Source organism: Pipistrellus kuhlii, unplaced genomic scaffold (genome assembly GCF_014108245.1).
Source record: "Pipistrellus kuhlii isolate mPipKuh1 unplaced genomic scaffold, mPipKuh1.p scaffold_m20_p_151, whole genome shotgun sequence".
Classification (NCBI taxonomy): domain Eukaryota; kingdom Metazoa; phylum Chordata; class Mammalia; order Chiroptera; family Vespertilionidae; genus Pipistrellus; species Pipistrellus kuhlii.
This window is the reverse complement of record NW_023425462.1, coordinates 139,869-156,141: the sequence shown is the minus strand read 5'-3', so window position 1 is coordinate 156,141 and position 16,273 is coordinate 139,869. Positions and strand designations below refer to the sequence as shown.

Below are 16,273 nucleotides of genomic sequence, written 5' to 3'. Positions count from 1 at the left end.
ACCTGCTTTTTTTGAGAACAAAGGTATTTCTTCTTCCAGCCAAATGCTGTCGGCCATCCTGTTGCTGCTTCAGCTGTGGGACAGCGGGACTCAGGAGACGGACAACGAGCGGTCGGCGCAGGGCACCAGCGCCCCCCTCCTGCCCCTGCTGCAGCGGTTCCAGAGCATGCTCTGCGGCAAGGACGCCCCCCACGCCGAGGGCGACACCCTGGTGAGCACCTTCACGAGGCTCCCTTGCTTCTCACTCGTCCTCAGAGCCAGGCTTCCGCAGACACGGCCAGAGCTCGTGTCCTGGGGGTGGTCCCGGCCGTGGGGACAGGAGGCTGGTGGCCGGTCCTCTCAGAGCGCAGCCATCCCAAGGAGGAGCTGCCTGGTTCTGTGTCACGAGCGGCCGTGAGCGAGGCTGCTCTGGGCCCCGAGGCCTGGGGTGCGGAGCGGGCGGTGCCAGGCGTGCCACTGCTGCGTGCCCAGGGGAGGGTGCAGGGTGGTGTCAGTGCACCCACGGCAGATCTCACCCGACGCTGAAGGCGAGCGCTGCCTGAGGTCCCTGTGCTTCCCTTCCAGCTGCTGACGGGCCCCCTGAGCCCCAACGAGAGCTTCCTCAGGTACCTCGTTCTCCCGCAAGACAGCGAGCTCGCCATCGACCTGCGGCAGACGGCCGTGGTCGTCATGGCCCACCTGGACCGCCTGGCCAGGCCCTGCATGCCGCCGCCATGCAGCTCCCCCACGTCCCACAAGGTGGGTGCTCCGCGGGGTGTTCCCAGTCCCCCCGGTGCCACCCGACTCCCCGGTGCCACGGCCCACAAGGTGGGTGCTCCGCGGGGTGTTCCCGGTGCCACCCGACTCCCCGGTGCCACGGCCCACAAGGTGGGTGCTCCGCGGGGTGTTCCCGGTCTCCCCAGTGCTACCTGACTCCCCGGTGCCACGGCCCACAAGGTGGGTGCTCCGCGCGGTGTTCCCGGTCCCCCCGGTGCCACCCGACTCCCCGGTGCCTGTGGGGGGAGCTGGTTTAGAGGCTCTGGCTCTAGCGACCCTTCCCGCCTCTTTTTTAAAAAAATACGTTCTTAATGATTTTAGAGGGGACGGGAGAGGGAGAGAGAGAGAGACATCAGTGAGAGAGAAACGTGAATCGGTTGCTTCTGCACGCCCCACACCGGGGAGCACGTCTGTAACCCGGGCCTGTGCCCTGACCGGAAATCCGACTGGGACCTCCTGGCTCCTCGATGGACGCCCAGCCACGGAGCCATGTGGGCCGGGCTCAAGTCCTGCCCTTTCATGGGCTGTGAGACGTGAATGCTGCGAAAGCCACTCGGTCCCCTGGTCCTGTCGGTGGACGGGCGATGTGGGTGTGCCGAGGGACAGCCTACGGCGTCCTTTCTCGTGACCGAGAGCGTGTCCCGCTGCCGGGAAGAACACGCGTGCTCCCTTTCCTCCTCGCAGGGGACCGTGCAGGAGGTCATCGGCTGGGGGCTGATCGGATGGAAGTGCTACGCCAACGTGATCGGGCCCATTCAGAGCAAAGGCCTGGCCAACCTGGGCGTCACGCAGATCGCCTGCGCGGAGAAGCGCTTCCTGGTCCTGGCACGCAACGGCCGCGTGTACTCGCAGGCCTACAACAGCGACACGCTGGTGGGTGTCCGGGGCGCCGGGAGGCCTCCGTTGGCCTGGAGGCCGGTCCTTCCAGGCGGTGGGGTTGGAAGCCAGGGCAGCGGACCGAGGGAGCCGTGTGCTCCTCATCCGCCTCTGCTCACCCGTCACGTCCTCCTGTGTCTGCCCCTCAGGCCCCCCAGCTGGTCCAGGGCCTCGCCTCCAGAAACATCGTGAAGATTGCCGCCCACTCCGACGGCCACCACTACCTGGCCTTGGCCGCCACCGGCGAGGTGTTCTCCTGGGGCTGCGGGGACGGCGGCCGGCTGGGCCACGGCGACACCGTGTACGTGCGGCCCCCAGCCCTCTGACCACGCTCCGTGTTTCCCGGCGGCTCCGACATGCAGGGCCGGGAGGGAGGCCCCGCACGGTGGCATCTTCCCAGCTCCAGCCCTCGAGGCTCTTGTCCCCGCTTTCGCCACGCCCGCGCCCCGTGGGGTTTCCGAGGGCAGAGCCCGTCCTGTTTCTCTGGTGTGACCGCAGTGCGGTTCCTCGGGGTCAGGGAGCGCCCTGCCGTGGGAGTCTGGGTGGCTGTGGCTCAGGAAGCCAGTCTAGAAGCTCGTGCGCCTTTGGCTGCGTCTGTGACAGCCCGCGGGCGCCAGGCTGTCTGGAGGTGTGTGGCCTCTGTTTCCTCCTCGAGGCGGAGGCAGGCGGCCCCAGGGCGAAGCCGTCTCCTCTCCAGGGAAGGGCGTCCGCTCTGGGGAACTCGCGTGGAGGCCATGCTCTGAGCCACAGCTTCTCTCCCCAGGCCCCTGGAGGAGCCCAAGGTGATCTCCGCCTTCTCCGGCAAGCAGGCCGGCAAGCACGTGGTGCACATCGCCTGCGGGAGCACCTACAGCGCAGCCATCACCGCCGAGGGCGAGCTGTACACCTGGGGCCGCGGCAACTACGGCCGCCTGGGCCACGGTGCGTGGGCCGCCCGAGCATGCTGGGAGGGGCCTCCCCTGCAGGGCCGGCCGTCATGGGAGTGCTGTGTGCTCGCAGGCTCCAGCGAGGACGAGGCCGTCCCGATGCTGGTGGCCGGGCTGAAAGGCCTGAAGGTCATCGACGTGGCGTGCGGGAGCGGGGACGCCCAGACCCTGGCCGTGACCGACAACGGTGCGTGGAGCTGGCCCGGAGGGGTCCGGGCGGGAGCGTGGCTGTCCCGGCGGGCGCGGGTCTGGGGGCTCCCCCTGTGAGGGCGGGACTTTCCTCCTCCCGTAGTGACTGAGAGGGAAGCCATGCTCTCCCGGCTAGCTGCTGCCGTGTCAGTGTCAGCAGAGTGTGAACCGAAGCCATGCAGCCCTCCCCCTGCAGCATGGGCGGGACCCTTTGTGGCCTGGGTCCGTGCTGTGGGCTGTGTGCTGAGCGGCCGTGCCTGCAGGCCAGGTGTGGTCCTGGGGAGACGGGGACTACGGGAAGCTGGGCCGAGGCGGCAGCGACGGCTGCAAGACGCCCAAGCTGATCGAGAAGCTGCAGGACCTGGACGTGGTGAAGGTGCGGTGCGGCAGCCAGTTCTCGGTGGCGCTGACCAAGGACGGGCAGGTGTACTCCTGGGGCAAAGGCGACAACCAGCGGCTCGGCCACGGCGCCGAGGAGCACGTGCGCTACCCCAAGCTCCTGGAGGCCCTGCAGGGTGAGTGCGGGCGGGCCTCGTGGAGGGCAGCCCTGATCCGGGCCGCGGCGGGGGAGTGTGGGAACCCGCAGCTGCTTTTAAAACCGTCTCCTGGGCACGGCCCGCCTCGGGACGGGAGAATGTGATCAAGGGATTAAAGATACATTGGGCGTCCTCACCGGTTTGGCTCGGTGGAGAGAGCGTCAGGGGGCGTGCAGGAGGCAGCCAGTCAGTGATTCCCTCTCGCTTCCTCTCTGAAGTCAATGAAAATGTATTTAAAGGAAGACAGTTGTCTTTCTGAAGATGAAGATCTGAATAAGGAGGGAAACACGACAGATTCTCTTCACGCCCTAGCGTTCTCTTCCTGGCAGGCTGTAGGTCTCAATAAATTGTAACTCATAAGACATAATGAGTTTTAATAAGTAGATGAAGCGGATGAGTGTAACATTGGGCAGTGCGCTGTCCGTGAGGAGGTGCCCCACACTGAGTGGCCGGCTGAGTGTCCGCGTCACCACCACGTCGTAGCAGCCGCCTCTCTCCCTCCAGGGAAGAAGGTGATCGACGTGGCCGCAGGCTCCACCCACTGCCTGGCGCTGACGGAGGACAGCGAGGTGCACAGCTGGGGCAACAATGACCAGTGCCAGCACTTCGACACCTTGCACCAGACGAAGCCGGAGCCCTCGCCGCTGCCTGGGCTGGACACCAAGCACATCGTCGGCATCGCCTGCGGGCCTGCCCAGGTACAGGCGTGGCTGCTCGCGGTGGTGGTTCCTGCAGGGGGACCGTTCCGTCTCCCGTCATTTACGGGGAACGTACAGACCCGTCGCCGAGTGGACAGATCATCTCGGGTTCTCGTCTGTCTCCTCCGCAGAGCTTCGCCTGGTCCTCGTGCTCCGAGTGGTCCGTGGGCCTGCGCGTCCCCTTTGTGGTGGACGTCTGCTCGGGCACCTTTGAGCAGCTGGACCTGCTTCTGCGGCAAGTGAGCGAGGGCATGGACGGCACCGCCGACTGGCCGCCGCCCCAAGAGAAGGAGTGCATGGCCGTGGCCACGCTGAACCTGCTGCGGCTGCAGGTGGGTGCGCGCCTCCCGGGAGGGGGTTTAGCCAGTCCAACTGCTAAGGAAAATGTTTGAATGTTTGGTGATCTTTTTTTTTTGTAACTCTATGGCTTAGTGCCAAGAGCACAGATTTTCTTCACAAAGTAAAGAGAGAAACATTGATGTGCAAGAGAAACGTCGCTTGGTTGCCTTCCTGTAGACTCCCGACTGGGGATCAAACCACAACCGAGGCGTGCTCTGGTAGGGGATCGAACCTGCAGCCTTCCGGTTTAGGATGATGCTCCAGCCAGCTGAGCCACACTGGCCCAGGCTGAAGGGTGTCTTAAAAATACATGCTTATTGACTTCAGAGGGGAAGGGGAAGGAGAGAGAAACACCAATGATGAGAGAGAATCATGGGTTGGCTGCCTCCTGCATGCCCACTCCTGGAGATGGAGCCCACAGCCTGGGCACGTGCTCTGACCGGGAATCAAACACACCACCTCTTTGGGACACAGAATGACGCCCAGCCAGCTGAGCCACATGGGCAGGGTAGGGTCTCGCTCCCACAACCTGGCTGGGCAGTGTGCTGCCCTCAGGCCCCGGCGGGCTGGCAGGAAGCTCGTGGTCAGGCTGTCGTGGGCGGTTTGGGTCTCAAGCCTGAGACTTGGTGCTGCTCGCAGAGCCCAGCCTCCGAGCTCCGCTGTGCGTCTGGGGGAGTCCTCTCAGCCTGGTGGGGTCGTCGTTTAAGTCTTTAGGTTATAGTCACTGTTTTCTGTGTTGGGTGGGTTTTCCACATGTTCAACCGCTGTTCATCTTGAGCATTTAATAAGTATGTTACATGTAAGTTACGTATTGTAAGTACACAAGTATTTCCATGTAAATATGTACAGTTGGGTGTTAAGTAGTCCTCGTAAGTGTCTTACCGTGGGTTCTCTACTATTGTGGGTAAAATGTGTATAGTCTCCTTTAAGAAGTACACATGCTGAAGTCTTTAACGTCTGGTAGAACTCAGTGGGAGGTACTCTGTCTTAGTGAGATTGGACCCGTGTTCCGGGCTGCTCAGTGACCGCTGTTTTTGTCCTTCCAGTTGCATGCCGCCATTAGCCACCAGGTTGACCCAGAGTTGCTTGGTTTAGGTCTGGGCAGCGTCCTCCTCAGCAGCCTGAAGCAGACGGTGGTGGCCCTGGCCAGCAGTGCGGGCGTGCTGAGCACTGTGCAGGCGGCCGCCCAGGCGGTGCTGCAGAGCGGCTGGTCCGTGCTGCTGCCCACCGCCGAGGAGCGGGCCCGGGCGCTCTCGGCTCTCCTGCCCTGTGCAGGTGTGGGGCAGGGGCAGGGGCAGGGGCAGGGTCTGGGAGGAGGAGAGGGGGCGGGAGGGGATTATCTTGTCTCACATTGGCAAAAATGTTCCCTTCTCCAGTTTCAGGCAACGAGGTTAATGTCAGTCCAGGCCGCCGATTCATGATCGATCTCCTGGTGGGCAGCTTGATGGCTGACGGAGGCTTGGAGTCGGCCTTAAACGCAGCCATTTCTGCCGAGATCCAGGTACAGCCCGGCGTGCCCCCTGGCAGGGAGGCAGCTGGACAGTGGGCTTGTGGGGCAGTCTGTTTGGAAACTGGGTGGTGGGATTTCAGCAGGTGTATGGGGCCAGGATCTCCTGGTGTGGGTGTCACGAAGGGGCGGCCAGGCTGTGGGGTCAGCCCGGGTGCCTTCACGCCTGTTTCCGAGGTAACTGGTAACCAGGTTCTGTTTTATAACTTGCAGGATATTGAAGCCAAAAAAGAAGCACAGAAGGAAAAGGAAATCGATGAGCAGGAAGCAGATGCCTCGACGTTTCACCGAAGTAGAACTCCGCTGGACAAGGACCTCATCAACACGGGGATCTACGAGTCCGCGGGAAAGCAGTGCCTGCCCCTGGTGCAGCTCGTCCAGCAGCTGCTGAGGTGGGTGCCTGAGCGCTCTCTGGTAGGGGGCGTGGTTTCCCGGGAAGACGGTGGGACATGTGCTTGGCGGTGGAGGAGACATTCTGCAGAGGACTGGGCAGGTGTTAGTGCAGAGAGCTGGCTCTCAGCACAGGTGAGAGGACAGGCCGCAGCCTCATAGTCGTGTGGGAAGCAGGGGTGCCCTTGTGTTGGGGTGCCTTTTCAGCTCCTCCGCTCCCCTGAGACTGTGCTGTTCCAGGCACCCTGACTCCCGGGCAGTGAGCCTGCTCAGCATAGGCTGCCGATCTGAGCCTGTCTGTGTGATGGCTTCAGGCACCTTCCCGTGTGGACATGCCCCTGCGTGTCACTTGGCGTCCTCTCCTCCGCAGGAACATTGCTGCCCAGACCGTGGCCAGGCTGAAGGACGTGGCCCGCCGGATCTCGTCCTGCCTGGACGTGGAGCAGCCCAGCCGGGACCGATCCGCCTCCTTGGACTTGCTGCTGCGTTTCCAGCGCCTGCTCATCAGTAAGCTGTATCCAGGAGAGAGCGTGGGACCGCCCGTCGATGCCCCTAGTGAGTGGCCTCAGATGTTCGTGTCTCTGTGCTCGGGCTGTGCGACACGCCGGGCTGCACGTGGGTGTCCACAGACGCAGGGTCCGCACGCTGGGCAGGCCGTGTCTCCGTGGCGCCGGCAGAACTGGACCAGACATGAGCTTGGCCTGAGCGCTGTGTCGTCGGTGACGGTGACACACACGCACACACCCGTTCCCGGCAACGCGAGCGACCTGCAGCTTCCGCCTCTCCCTGCAGGTCCCGAGCTGATGGGCGTGGGCTCCCTGCTGAAGAAGTACACGGCCCTGCTGTGCACCCACATCGGCGACATCCTGCCCGTGGCCACCAGCGTCGCCTCCACCAGCTGGCGCCACTTCGCCGAGGTGGCCAGCGTCGTGGAGGGCGACTTCACCGGTACCTTCTCGTGCTCATTGTTACAGACCCTGGCCGTCCCCCTGTGGCTGCTGGCAGCTGAGCTGCTGGCAGCTGGAGCAGCCGGGTTGGGGGTCTGTGCTGTGCTGTGGTTAGTGGCTCCGTCCTGCACCATCGCAGACACCAGTGCCGAGTCCGTGCTGCCGTCCAGCTCTTTCGGCGACAGCAGCAGGGATCTGAGTCAATCCCAACACCGCGTCCTGTATTGTCACGCTGCTTCTGTGACGTTAGGTCGTTATTATGAGAGCGGTTTTCTGCTGGTGAATTAGTTGTAAACCCAGTCTTTGCTGGGTAAAAGATGCCAGCTGATACTGCCTCGGTGTTGAAACTGGTTCTGGAACGCGTTTTGTGCCTCAGGAGGAAAGGGGACAGGGTGCTGTGGGAGTGCTGGGAGCGGCCCCTCCTGGGCGTGTGACAGGGGCTTGTGCTCCCACGTAACCGCACCCTGATTACTTCCCGTTCCCCTGCAGGCGTGCTCCTTCCGGAGCTGGTGGTCTCCATCGTCCTCCTGCTCAGCAAGAGCCCGGGGCTCATGCAGGAGACGGGCGCCGTGCCGCTGCTGGGCGGCCTGCTGGAGCACCTGGACCGCTTCAACCACCTGGCGCCCGGCGGGGAGCGGGACGACCAGGAGGAGCTGGCCTGGCCCGGCATCATGGGTACGCCTCCCGAGGACTCTTCGGCCCCGCTCTGTCCCGTCTGCCCTCTTCTTCTCCGCCTCGCGGCCGTGGGTGGCGCTCGCCTCTCGCCTGGTCGTGGTCAGGTTTGCGGGTCCCTCGGCTCCCGTGTGGCGCCCTGGTGTGCAGACCCTGTGTCCTTGCTGGGCCTGTGTCGGGCAGCGCCAGCAGGCTGTGCTCCCTCCCGCCGTGGTGCGCACACGTGTGTGCCTGTGTTCCTCCCGCGTCGGGTCAGGTCGTGGTCCTGCGGGCTGTGGATGTGTTCACGGCGCGTGTCTTTCCAGGTCAGAGCGGCAGGAACAACGAGGAGGTGACCCTGATCCGCAAGGCGGACTTGGAGAACCACAACAAGGACGGCGGCTTCTGGACCGTGATCGACGGGCGGGTGTACGACATCAAGGACTTCCAGGCCCAGGCCCTGAGCGGCAGCAGCATCCTCGGTGAGGCCCGCTGCTCCGCCCTGACCTCCCTCAGGTCACCCCAGCAGGGCCCAGCCTCTCCTCTGGCGGGTTATTTCTGGGGAACCTCTTGGGGTCCCGTTGGTTTGTGCCGTTACATAGGTCTCACGTGGCTCTGTGGCACCTCCCCTGTACGTCTCGCCGTGTGTGTACCCGGAGTCCAGCCTTGGCCCCCGTTTTAAACTCTCGGGGACTCTCCTGTCACAGAGCTCAGGGTGTTGGGAGGATTCCTCATTGTCTTGTGTGATTTGTCCCAACAACGCACTGGCCGTGCACCAAGGCTGACTGCCCGGCGGCCCTGGGAGAGGCTGAGAGGTCGCTCCTCCCGGCGACCGTGGCTGTGGAGGTGGGCCCGCTGTGGAGTCGGCGCTCTGCTCTCTTGCAGCTCAGTTTGCCGGGGAGGACCCCGTGGTGGCACTGGAGGCCGCACTGCAGTTTGAGGACACGCGGGAGTCCATGCACGCCTTCTGCGTGGGCCAGTACCTGGAGGTGAGGCTGGCTGAGGGCGGCGGTCCCCTGCCTGAGCGAGGACAGGCCGTGCGCCTCGTGCTGCGCTGTGGGTGACCTGCTTTCTCAGCCTGACAGCGAGTCCCCCTCCCAGCCCGAACAGGAAGTGGTCACCGTCCCCGACCTGGGAAGCCTGTCCTCCCCGCTGATGGACACGGAGAGGAACCTGGGCCTGCTGCTCGGGCTGCACGCCTCCTGCCTCGCCCTGAGCACGCCGCTCTCGCCCGTGGAGGTGGAATGTGCCAGTAAGCACACCCTCGCTCCCACTCACTGACCACGGCTGCTTCAGCGGCTGTGTGTGTGTGCGGAGTCGTGGCGTTTGGAGAGCCGAGCGCTGAGCCCGGTGTCCGGGGAGAGGGCCGAGGGCAAGGGGTTTGCCTGTCGGACGAAGGATGCTTCGGGAGCACAGTCCTTGAGAGACCTGCAGGGCGGGGGCGGCGCCTCAGCTGCTGTCCGTGCGCTCGCTCCCTAGAGTGGCTGCAGTCGTCCATCTTCTCGGGAGGCCTGCAGACCAGCCAGACCCACTACAGCTACAACGAGGAGAAGGACGAGGACCACTGCAGCTCCCCCGGGGGCACCCCCGCCAGCAAGTCCCGCCTCTGCACCCACGCACGCGCCCTGGGCGACCACTCCCAGGCGTTCCTGCAGGCCCTGGCGGACAACAGCGTGCAGGACCACAGCGTGAAGGTGAGTGCCGGGCGGGGGGGGTGAGACTCAGGAGTCCTGCTCTCTGCCGGCTCCCCGGCTCGGCTGAGGGCTCTGGCTTGACGTGCGGAGGTGTGGCAGAGCCGTGGCAGCCCACGCGGGGCTGACCGGTCCCTCCCTGTGTCCGGCAGGACTTCCTGTGCCAGGTGGAGCGGTGCTGCCGGCAGTGCCACCTGACCACCCCCATCAGCTTCCCGCCCGAGCACCCCGTGGAGGAGGTGGGCCGCCTGCTGCTCTGCTGCCTCCTGAAGCACGAAGACTTAGGTAGGACGCCGCGTGCTCGCTGCCGAGGCCTCTGACGCCCCCTCCGGCCTCAGCGTCCCACCGGCCGCTCTGTCCCCGTCCCTCAGGGCACGTGGCGCTGTCTCTGGCCCACGCCGGCACGCTCGCCGTCGAGCAGGCGAAGCACCGGGCGCTGCCCAAGGCGGTGGTGGACGTCTGCCGGGTGGTCTACCAGGCCAAGTGCTCCCTCATCAAGGTGGGTCCCGCCGGGCCGTGCGGACGGACGGACGGGGGCCGTCGGCCGAGGGCCCGAGGTCACTCTCCATCTGACCCGCAGACGCACCAGGAGCAGGGCCGCTCCTACAAGGAGGTCTGCGCGCCCGTCATCGAGCGCCTGCGCTTCCTCTTCAACGAGCTGCGGCCCGCCATGTGCAGTGACCTCTCCGTGCTGTCCCGGCTCAAGCTGCTGAGCTCCCTGCCCCGCTGGAGGCGGGTCGCCCAGAGGATCATCCGCGACGGGAGGAAAAAGAGGGGTGAGGACGGGAGGAGGGAGGGGGGGAGAGGACGGGGGGCAGGTGAGGACGGGAGGGGGGCTGGGTTGGAAGGGGCTGCCTGGGGAGTTGTGTCAGGGATGGGTTGACCCTGTGGCCGCTGTGTGCTCTGCACGACCTTTGACCTCAGTCCCAGCACCCCACGTGCGCTCATGGTTCCTGTTCCAGTCCTGCTTCCTTGTCTGCGCCCTCAGGCTGGAGTCTGCCTTTGGAAATGCCCGTCTTTAAGTCAGAGGGAGCCTTGGCTCCACACATGACGTGGCCTCAGTTGAGGCAGCCTCGTGAGCAGAGGTCGCTGCTGCTCCTGCACACTCAGGCCTGTTTCCCAGAGGCCGGTGCCTCGAAGGCTGAGGGTCACCATCTGGCCGTCAGGAGAAGCTGTGCCACCCTGGGACTCCCCTTCCTTCTCTGTGGCACCCCCCACCCTCCACCCAACGCCTGGGACTCCCGTCTTTTTCCATGGCACTCACTCCCTGGGACTCCCCTCTCTCCCCCAGTGTCCTCACAGTGAAAGTGTTTGTGGTGCTTCTGTCGTTTGAACATTTCAGTTCACAGTGAATGTTAAAACGTGTCCTTTACCTTTACCTAAGTTGAAGACTTCTGAATCTAAAACTGCATTTAAGTAAATAGCTTTTCTAACAAACGACGGCTTCACCGTAGTCCCTAAGAAGCCAGAACCTACGGATGACGAAGGGAAAATTGGAAACGAAGAGAGCGACGTGGAGGAAGCGTGCCTTTTGCCTCACAGCCCCGTCCACGTGGACAAAAGACCCCTTGCAGCGCGGGCCCCCAAGGTGAGGCGCTGCCTGGGCCTCGGGGCTGGCGCCTGGGGGCGGGCGCACAGCGGGTGAGGGTGTGGGCAGCCGCCGCCTAGTGGTGCCCCGGAGAAGTGCTTCTTTTTCCTTTAAAAAAATCCTTATCGAGGGCTTTCATGGATTTGAGAGAGAGAAACCTCGATGTGTGAGAGGATCATCAATCCGTGCCACACCCCAGGCTTGTGCCCTGACTGGGAATTGAACCCATGATCTCTTGGTCAATGGGATGACGCCCAGTCACCTGAGACACCCTGTCAAGGCTTTCCTTTTCCTTTAGAGCACATTGTGTCATCGTTCATCCTCGCTCGCTCGCTCGCTCGCTCGCTCATTGAATGTCTCCTTGGCTTCCCTGTCCTGGTCCCATTCATGTGGGTGGCCGTTCCTCTGTGTGCAAGTTACCTTTTTGCTCAGTGCCTGAGTGTGGAGGCTTAGCATTCCCTGACAAGCCTGGGTGTGGCCCGGGTATGCCGCCCTGTAGGCCTGTGGCACCTGTGCCTGCCTTTGCCGGAGGCGCTGCGTTAGCGCAGGGTGACGGCGGCGGGACTCCCGCGCCCGCATTCCTTTGCAGGACAAGTGGCAGCCGCTCCTGAGCACCGTCGCCGGCGTTCACAGGTACAAGTGGCTGAAGCAGAGCGTGCAGGGCCTCGCCCCGCAGTCAGCTCTGCTGGGCACCATCGCCGAGTTCGCCCTCAGGGAGGAGCCCGTAGATGTGGAGAAGATGAGGAAGTGCCTGCTGAAACAGGTAACCTCCTGCAGGGAGCGCCCTCCCCAGCCGCGCCCGGGGCTGGAGACTCTCACCGGGGCCCGGTGTCTTACAGCTGGAGAGGGCAGAGGTCCGCCTGGAGGGGATCGACTCCATCCTAAAGCTGGCGGCCAAGAGCTTCCTGCTCCCGTCGGTGCAGTACGCCGTGTTCTGCGGGTGGCAGCGGCTCATCCCGGAGGGCGTCGACCTGGGGTACCGACCGCCACATCGTCCTCTTGGGGGGCGGGGGGCGCGGGGCGGCACCTGCTCTGCTCAGGGTGAGGCCTGGCAGGCTTCCACGCGCTCTCTCTGTGTGTTAGGGAGCCTCTCACGGACTGCCTGAAGGACGTGGACCTGATCCCACCCTTTAACCGGATGCTGCTGGAAGTCACGTTCGGCAAGCTGTACGCCTGGGCTGTTCAGAACATCCGGAACATCCTGATGGATGCAAATGCCAAGTTCAAAGAGCTCGGTGAGTCAGAGAGAACTGCTGGCTCACAGGCTGCATTGAAATTGCTGCAGAAGTGACCCAGTGGCCACACGAGCAGGTGGCGTGATGGGGCTCCTCGCTGTGGGTAGGGGGAACTTGCAGGTGCCCATGTTTGCTCTGGGGCAGACCTCAGTCCCTTGGCACGTTAGGGTGGTGATCTCAGCTGCTGCATGCTTCCAGATGCGAATCAGAACTTCCAGAATCGGGCAGAAGACGGTCTTATGGCGTCCTCACAGCTTCCCGAGCGTGCCGCTGCCACCGTCCACCCTAGAGCGTGTGCCGGGGGCGTCTCGTGCCTGCGAGAGGCCAGGACTCGCTGTGGGGGGCGCCTGTTCCCGCCGACGGGATGCGTGGCCGCAGGGCGCTGGGGGGGTGCAGTGCGCTCTGGCGGGTGGGGTGGCTGCAGAGCCAGGTGGCAGGGTTGTGACGGAAGCACGGGCTCCCCGTCCACGGGAGAGCAGACTTTTTTTTTCCAGTCTTTATTGTTGGAAGTCTTAGTCTGGCCCTTCGCGCCTGGAAAACGTTGTTTTATAAAATGGCGAGCGCTTTCTGTGCCGGTGTGTTCCCGTTTCCGCGCACAAGCCGCTGAGGCCGTGCCTGTGCCTTCCAGGCATCCAGCCCGTCCCACTGCAGACCGTCACCAACGAGAACCCGGCGGGGCCCAGCCTGGGCACGACGCCCCACGCGCGCTTCCTCCTGGCCATGCTCAGCATGCTGACCCTGCAGCACGGCGCGCACAACCTCAGCCTGCTGCTCAACTCCGGCACGCTCGCCCTGGCGCAGACCGCGCTGCGGCTCATCGGTGGGTCAGCTGGGTGTCTCCTCCCCCGTCCTTTAGCTTGTGGTGGTGGTCTTGTCGGCCCCAACAGGAGGAAGGGTGAGTCCCTTCCGGGTCTTGGCACCTGGTCAGGACCCTTTGGCCACAGATGCTCAGGCTTCCCCCTGGAGGCCAGGCCCATCCTGTGTGTCTGAGGCGAGGGTGCTATGGTTTTAGTTGTGTCCCCTCGTTATCCCAGCGTCTCCCCCTCCCTTCATAGCCAGCAAGGCCACAGGCGTCGGGCTGGCTGCCCTCCTGGGGGGACTTGCTGCTTTAAAGTCCTGGGAGCGATGCTTCTCCCCAACTCTCAGCTCCTGGACGGACGTGGCCAACTCCGGAGCCCTGCGGCCGTCTGTCCTTCGTGCCCCAACTCTCTCAGCAAGCAGGCAGGCTGTTCTAGAGAGTTCCACACGTAGCGGCAAAGTGTACACGGCACACCGTGGGCTCTCTCTTGTTTGAAGCATCACACGTCTCCGCTCCCCCGGCCGCTCCCGCCCAGCACACGCCCTCACCCGTCTGTCCCTGGTCGTGCTCAGTGCGTGCCCCGGTCCCCGTGGAGCCTGCAGTGCCTGCCCTTGTGTTGGTCGGCGACAGGAGCGGGCGGAGAGGAGGAAACAGCGGGGCTGACGGGCTGCCCCTGCCCCACAGGCCCCAGCGGCGACCACGGGGAGGACGACGGGAGCGCATCCGCCCGCGGCGCCTCCGCCACCGTCCTGGAGGAGACGAGGAAGGAGGCGGCTCCCACGCAGCTCCCCGTCTCCGGGCCCGAGCTGGCGGCCATGATGAAGATCGGGACCAGGGTCACACGGGGCGTGGACTGGAAGTGGGGCGACCAGGTGCGAGGGGAGCAGGGTGCCGGCGGGTGGCAGCTGTCCGTGGTGCTGAGCGAGGAGAGGCCGTGTCCTGCGCAGGGACCCCTCTCTCTCAGGCGGCTGCGAGGAGGCCTGCTCAGAGGAGGCCAGGGCCTGGCTCCCGGGGGCGCGGTGCACAATGCGTGTGGCCAGCCGGAGGGGAGCTGTCACGGGCAGGGTCTGCAGGGACGTGGCCGCCCTCCCAGGCCGCAGGCGCCCCCTCACGGTCTTTCTCTGGCCCCCAGGACGGCCCCCCGCCCGGCCTCGGCCGTGTGATCGGGGAGCTGGGCGAGGACGGGTGGATCCGGGTGCAGTGGGACACGGGCAGCACCAACTCCTACCGGATGGGCAAGGAGGGCAAGTACGACCTCAAGCTGGCGGAGCTGCCCCCCGCCGCGCAGCCCTCGGCCGAGGACTCGGACACGGAGGACGACTCGGGTGAGTGCGGCTCGGGTGCCTGCGTGTGTGCCAGGGGTCGGTCTCCGAGGGACTCTGGTCAGAGGGAGCAGAGGGCTCTGCAGTGTCCGGCTGCTGCCCCCAGCCCCCGGGGCTCCCCCGGGAGGGGAAGGTGGCCGTCCAGGCCTCTCGGCCCAGAGCCCTGGCCCCCAGGAGCAGGCCTTCCTGCCTCATAGCCGGCGTGGGCGTGTGGGCAGCTGTCGGCGCTGCGCTGTCCGCGGAGGCGGAGTTACACTTCCTTGCGGAAGGCGGTGGCAGGGCCACGGCTGCACGGGAGGCGCTCCTCTTCCTGCAGAGCGAGCGGCCCTTCCGGGGAGCCGAACCGGGACGTGGCACCACCCGGGTGACTTCCTGATCTGGGCGGTTTGCTTTCAGAAGCTGAGCCGGCCGGCAGGCACATGCACCCCACGGCCATGATGCTGACCAGCACCGTGAACCTGCTGCAGACCCTCTGTCTCTCGGCCGGGGTCCACGCCGAGGTCATGCAGGGCGAGGCCATCAGGACACTGTGCGGGCTGCTGCGCGTGGTGGTGGAGAGCGGGACCTCAGACGTGACTCGTATGTACGGGGACGCAGCCAGGGCTGGGCGCGGTGTCGGCAGGTGGTTGAAGGTTGTGGTGTGTGAGTTTACGAGTACATGTGTGTGCACGTGTGTGAGTGTGAGTGTGTTACGAGAGACCAAGTGCGTGTGAGAGGGCGTGCACCGGCAGCGTCTTTGCCAAGCGGCTCGTGGTTGGGAAGCGCGGGTAGGCAGGTTGGCAGCCGAGTGCCGGGAGCGGCGAGCAGTCTGTCGTGTCCCGCAGCCTCCCCCCACAGCGCCGTGTGCCGGGAGCAGCACCGCGGCTGGTGCTCGCTGGGCTTCGTGCGCAGCATCGCGCTCACGCCCCACATGTGCGCCGCGCTCAGCTCCCCGCCCTGGATCGCCCTGCTCATGCGCGTCGTCGAGGGACACGCGCCCTTCACCGCCGCCTTGCTGCAGCGCCAGGTGCGTGGGCGTCCCTTGGGCTCGGCACGGGCGGGAGGGGCGTGCCCGGCACAGCAGGGGTTGAACCTGAGGCCTGGATGGTGTGCACAGCGGTCGGCGCGGCAGCAGCCCTGGCACCGCCAGAAGGCCGGGTCGGTCTGAAGCCGGGCCGAGACGTGAGCTCATGGGGCGAAAGGAATCGTCTTCTAATGAACGAGAGCCTGCCTCGGTCACGTGGTTTGTTTAACCCGTGGTCGTCGCAGCATTCGTCAACGCAGCGTGAACCTTGGGTGGTTCCTTCTACCGTAGGGACGGACAGCGAGGAGGAAATAAAACTCACCTCTGTGTGCCGGCACACTGTCTCTAACTCGGCCTCTGACCCCCACGCAGATCCTGGCCCTGCACCTCCTGCAGGCGGTCCTGCCCTCGTGGGACAAGGCCGAGCGGGCCGAGGACATGGAGGGGCTGGTGGAGAAGCTCTTCGGGTTCCTGGGCAGCCTGCTCACCACCTGCTCCTCGGACATCCCGTTCCTCAGAGGTGGGCTCCCGTCCTGGGCCTGGCTGGTGCGGGCGGCCACGTGCTCCCGTCCTGGGCCGGCTGGTGTGGGCGGCCACTAGCCCTGTCCTGTGCTGCTTTCAGAGTCCACGCTGCGGAGGCGCAGGGCCCGGCCGCAGGCCTCGCTGACGGCCACGCACAGCAGCACACTGGCGGAGGAGGCGGTGGCCCTGCTGCGCACGCTGCACTCGCTGGGCCAGTGGAACGGCCTCATCAACAAGCACATCAGCGCGCAGCTGCAGGCCGTGTCGCGCAGCTGCGGGCCCGCGCCTGCCGGCGGGG

At 65.0% G+C, this 16,273-nt stretch overlaps 1 protein-coding gene across 2 annotated transcripts in view; it reads left to right on the top strand.

Moving 5' to 3' along the window:
* Positions 1–16,273, top strand: part of HERC2 (HECT and RLD domain containing E3 ubiquitin protein ligase 2) — a 44,142-nt gene that overhangs the window by 5,745 nt on the left and 22,124 nt on the right. Inside the window, exons 9-41 of one of the 2 annotated variants that reach the window (XM_045582241.1) lie at positions 40–211; positions 565–738; positions 1,441–1,629; positions 1,782–1,933; positions 2,396–2,553; positions 2,632–2,745; positions 3,011–3,262; positions 3,788–3,981; positions 4,113–4,313; positions 5,367–5,595; positions 5,697–5,821; positions 6,041–6,219; positions 6,588–6,772; positions 7,010–7,165; positions 7,654–7,839; positions 8,142–8,297; positions 8,701–8,804; positions 8,917–9,067; positions 9,295–9,509; positions 9,659–9,791; positions 9,878–10,005; positions 10,087–10,282; positions 10,961–11,094; positions 11,684–11,857; positions 11,934–12,070; positions 12,178–12,329; positions 12,958–13,149; positions 13,813–14,000; positions 14,261–14,453; positions 14,847–15,026; positions 15,272–15,456; positions 15,826–15,973; positions 16,076–16,272. In XM_045582241.1, the coding sequence (XP_045438197.1) occupies positions 40–211; positions 565–738; positions 1,441–1,629; positions 1,782–1,933; positions 2,396–2,553; positions 2,632–2,745; positions 3,011–3,262; positions 3,788–3,981; positions 4,113–4,313; positions 5,367–5,595; positions 5,697–5,821; positions 6,041–6,219; positions 6,588–6,772; positions 7,010–7,165; positions 7,654–7,839; positions 8,142–8,297; positions 8,701–8,804; positions 8,917–9,067; positions 9,295–9,509; positions 9,659–9,791; positions 9,878–10,005; positions 10,087–10,282; positions 10,961–11,094; positions 11,684–11,857; positions 11,934–12,070; positions 12,178–12,329; positions 12,958–13,149; positions 13,813–14,000; positions 14,261–14,453; positions 14,847–15,026; positions 15,272–15,456; positions 15,826–15,973; positions 16,076–16,272 (5,629 nt within the window). Of the gene's footprint in view, positions 1–39; positions 212–564; positions 739–1,440; positions 1,630–1,781; positions 1,934–2,395; positions 2,554–2,631; positions 2,746–3,010; positions 3,263–3,787; positions 3,982–4,112; positions 4,314–5,366; positions 5,596–5,696; positions 5,822–6,040; positions 6,220–6,587; positions 6,773–7,009; positions 7,166–7,653; positions 7,840–8,141; positions 8,298–8,700; positions 8,805–8,916; positions 9,068–9,294; positions 9,510–9,658; positions 9,792–9,877; positions 10,006–10,086; positions 10,283–10,960; positions 11,095–11,683; positions 11,858–11,933; positions 12,071–12,177; positions 12,330–12,957; positions 13,150–13,812; positions 14,001–14,260; positions 14,454–14,846; positions 15,030–15,271; positions 15,457–15,825; positions 15,974–16,075; position 16,273 lie in introns of both variants that reach the window. The other variant, XM_045582240.1, reaches the window with a different exon arrangement.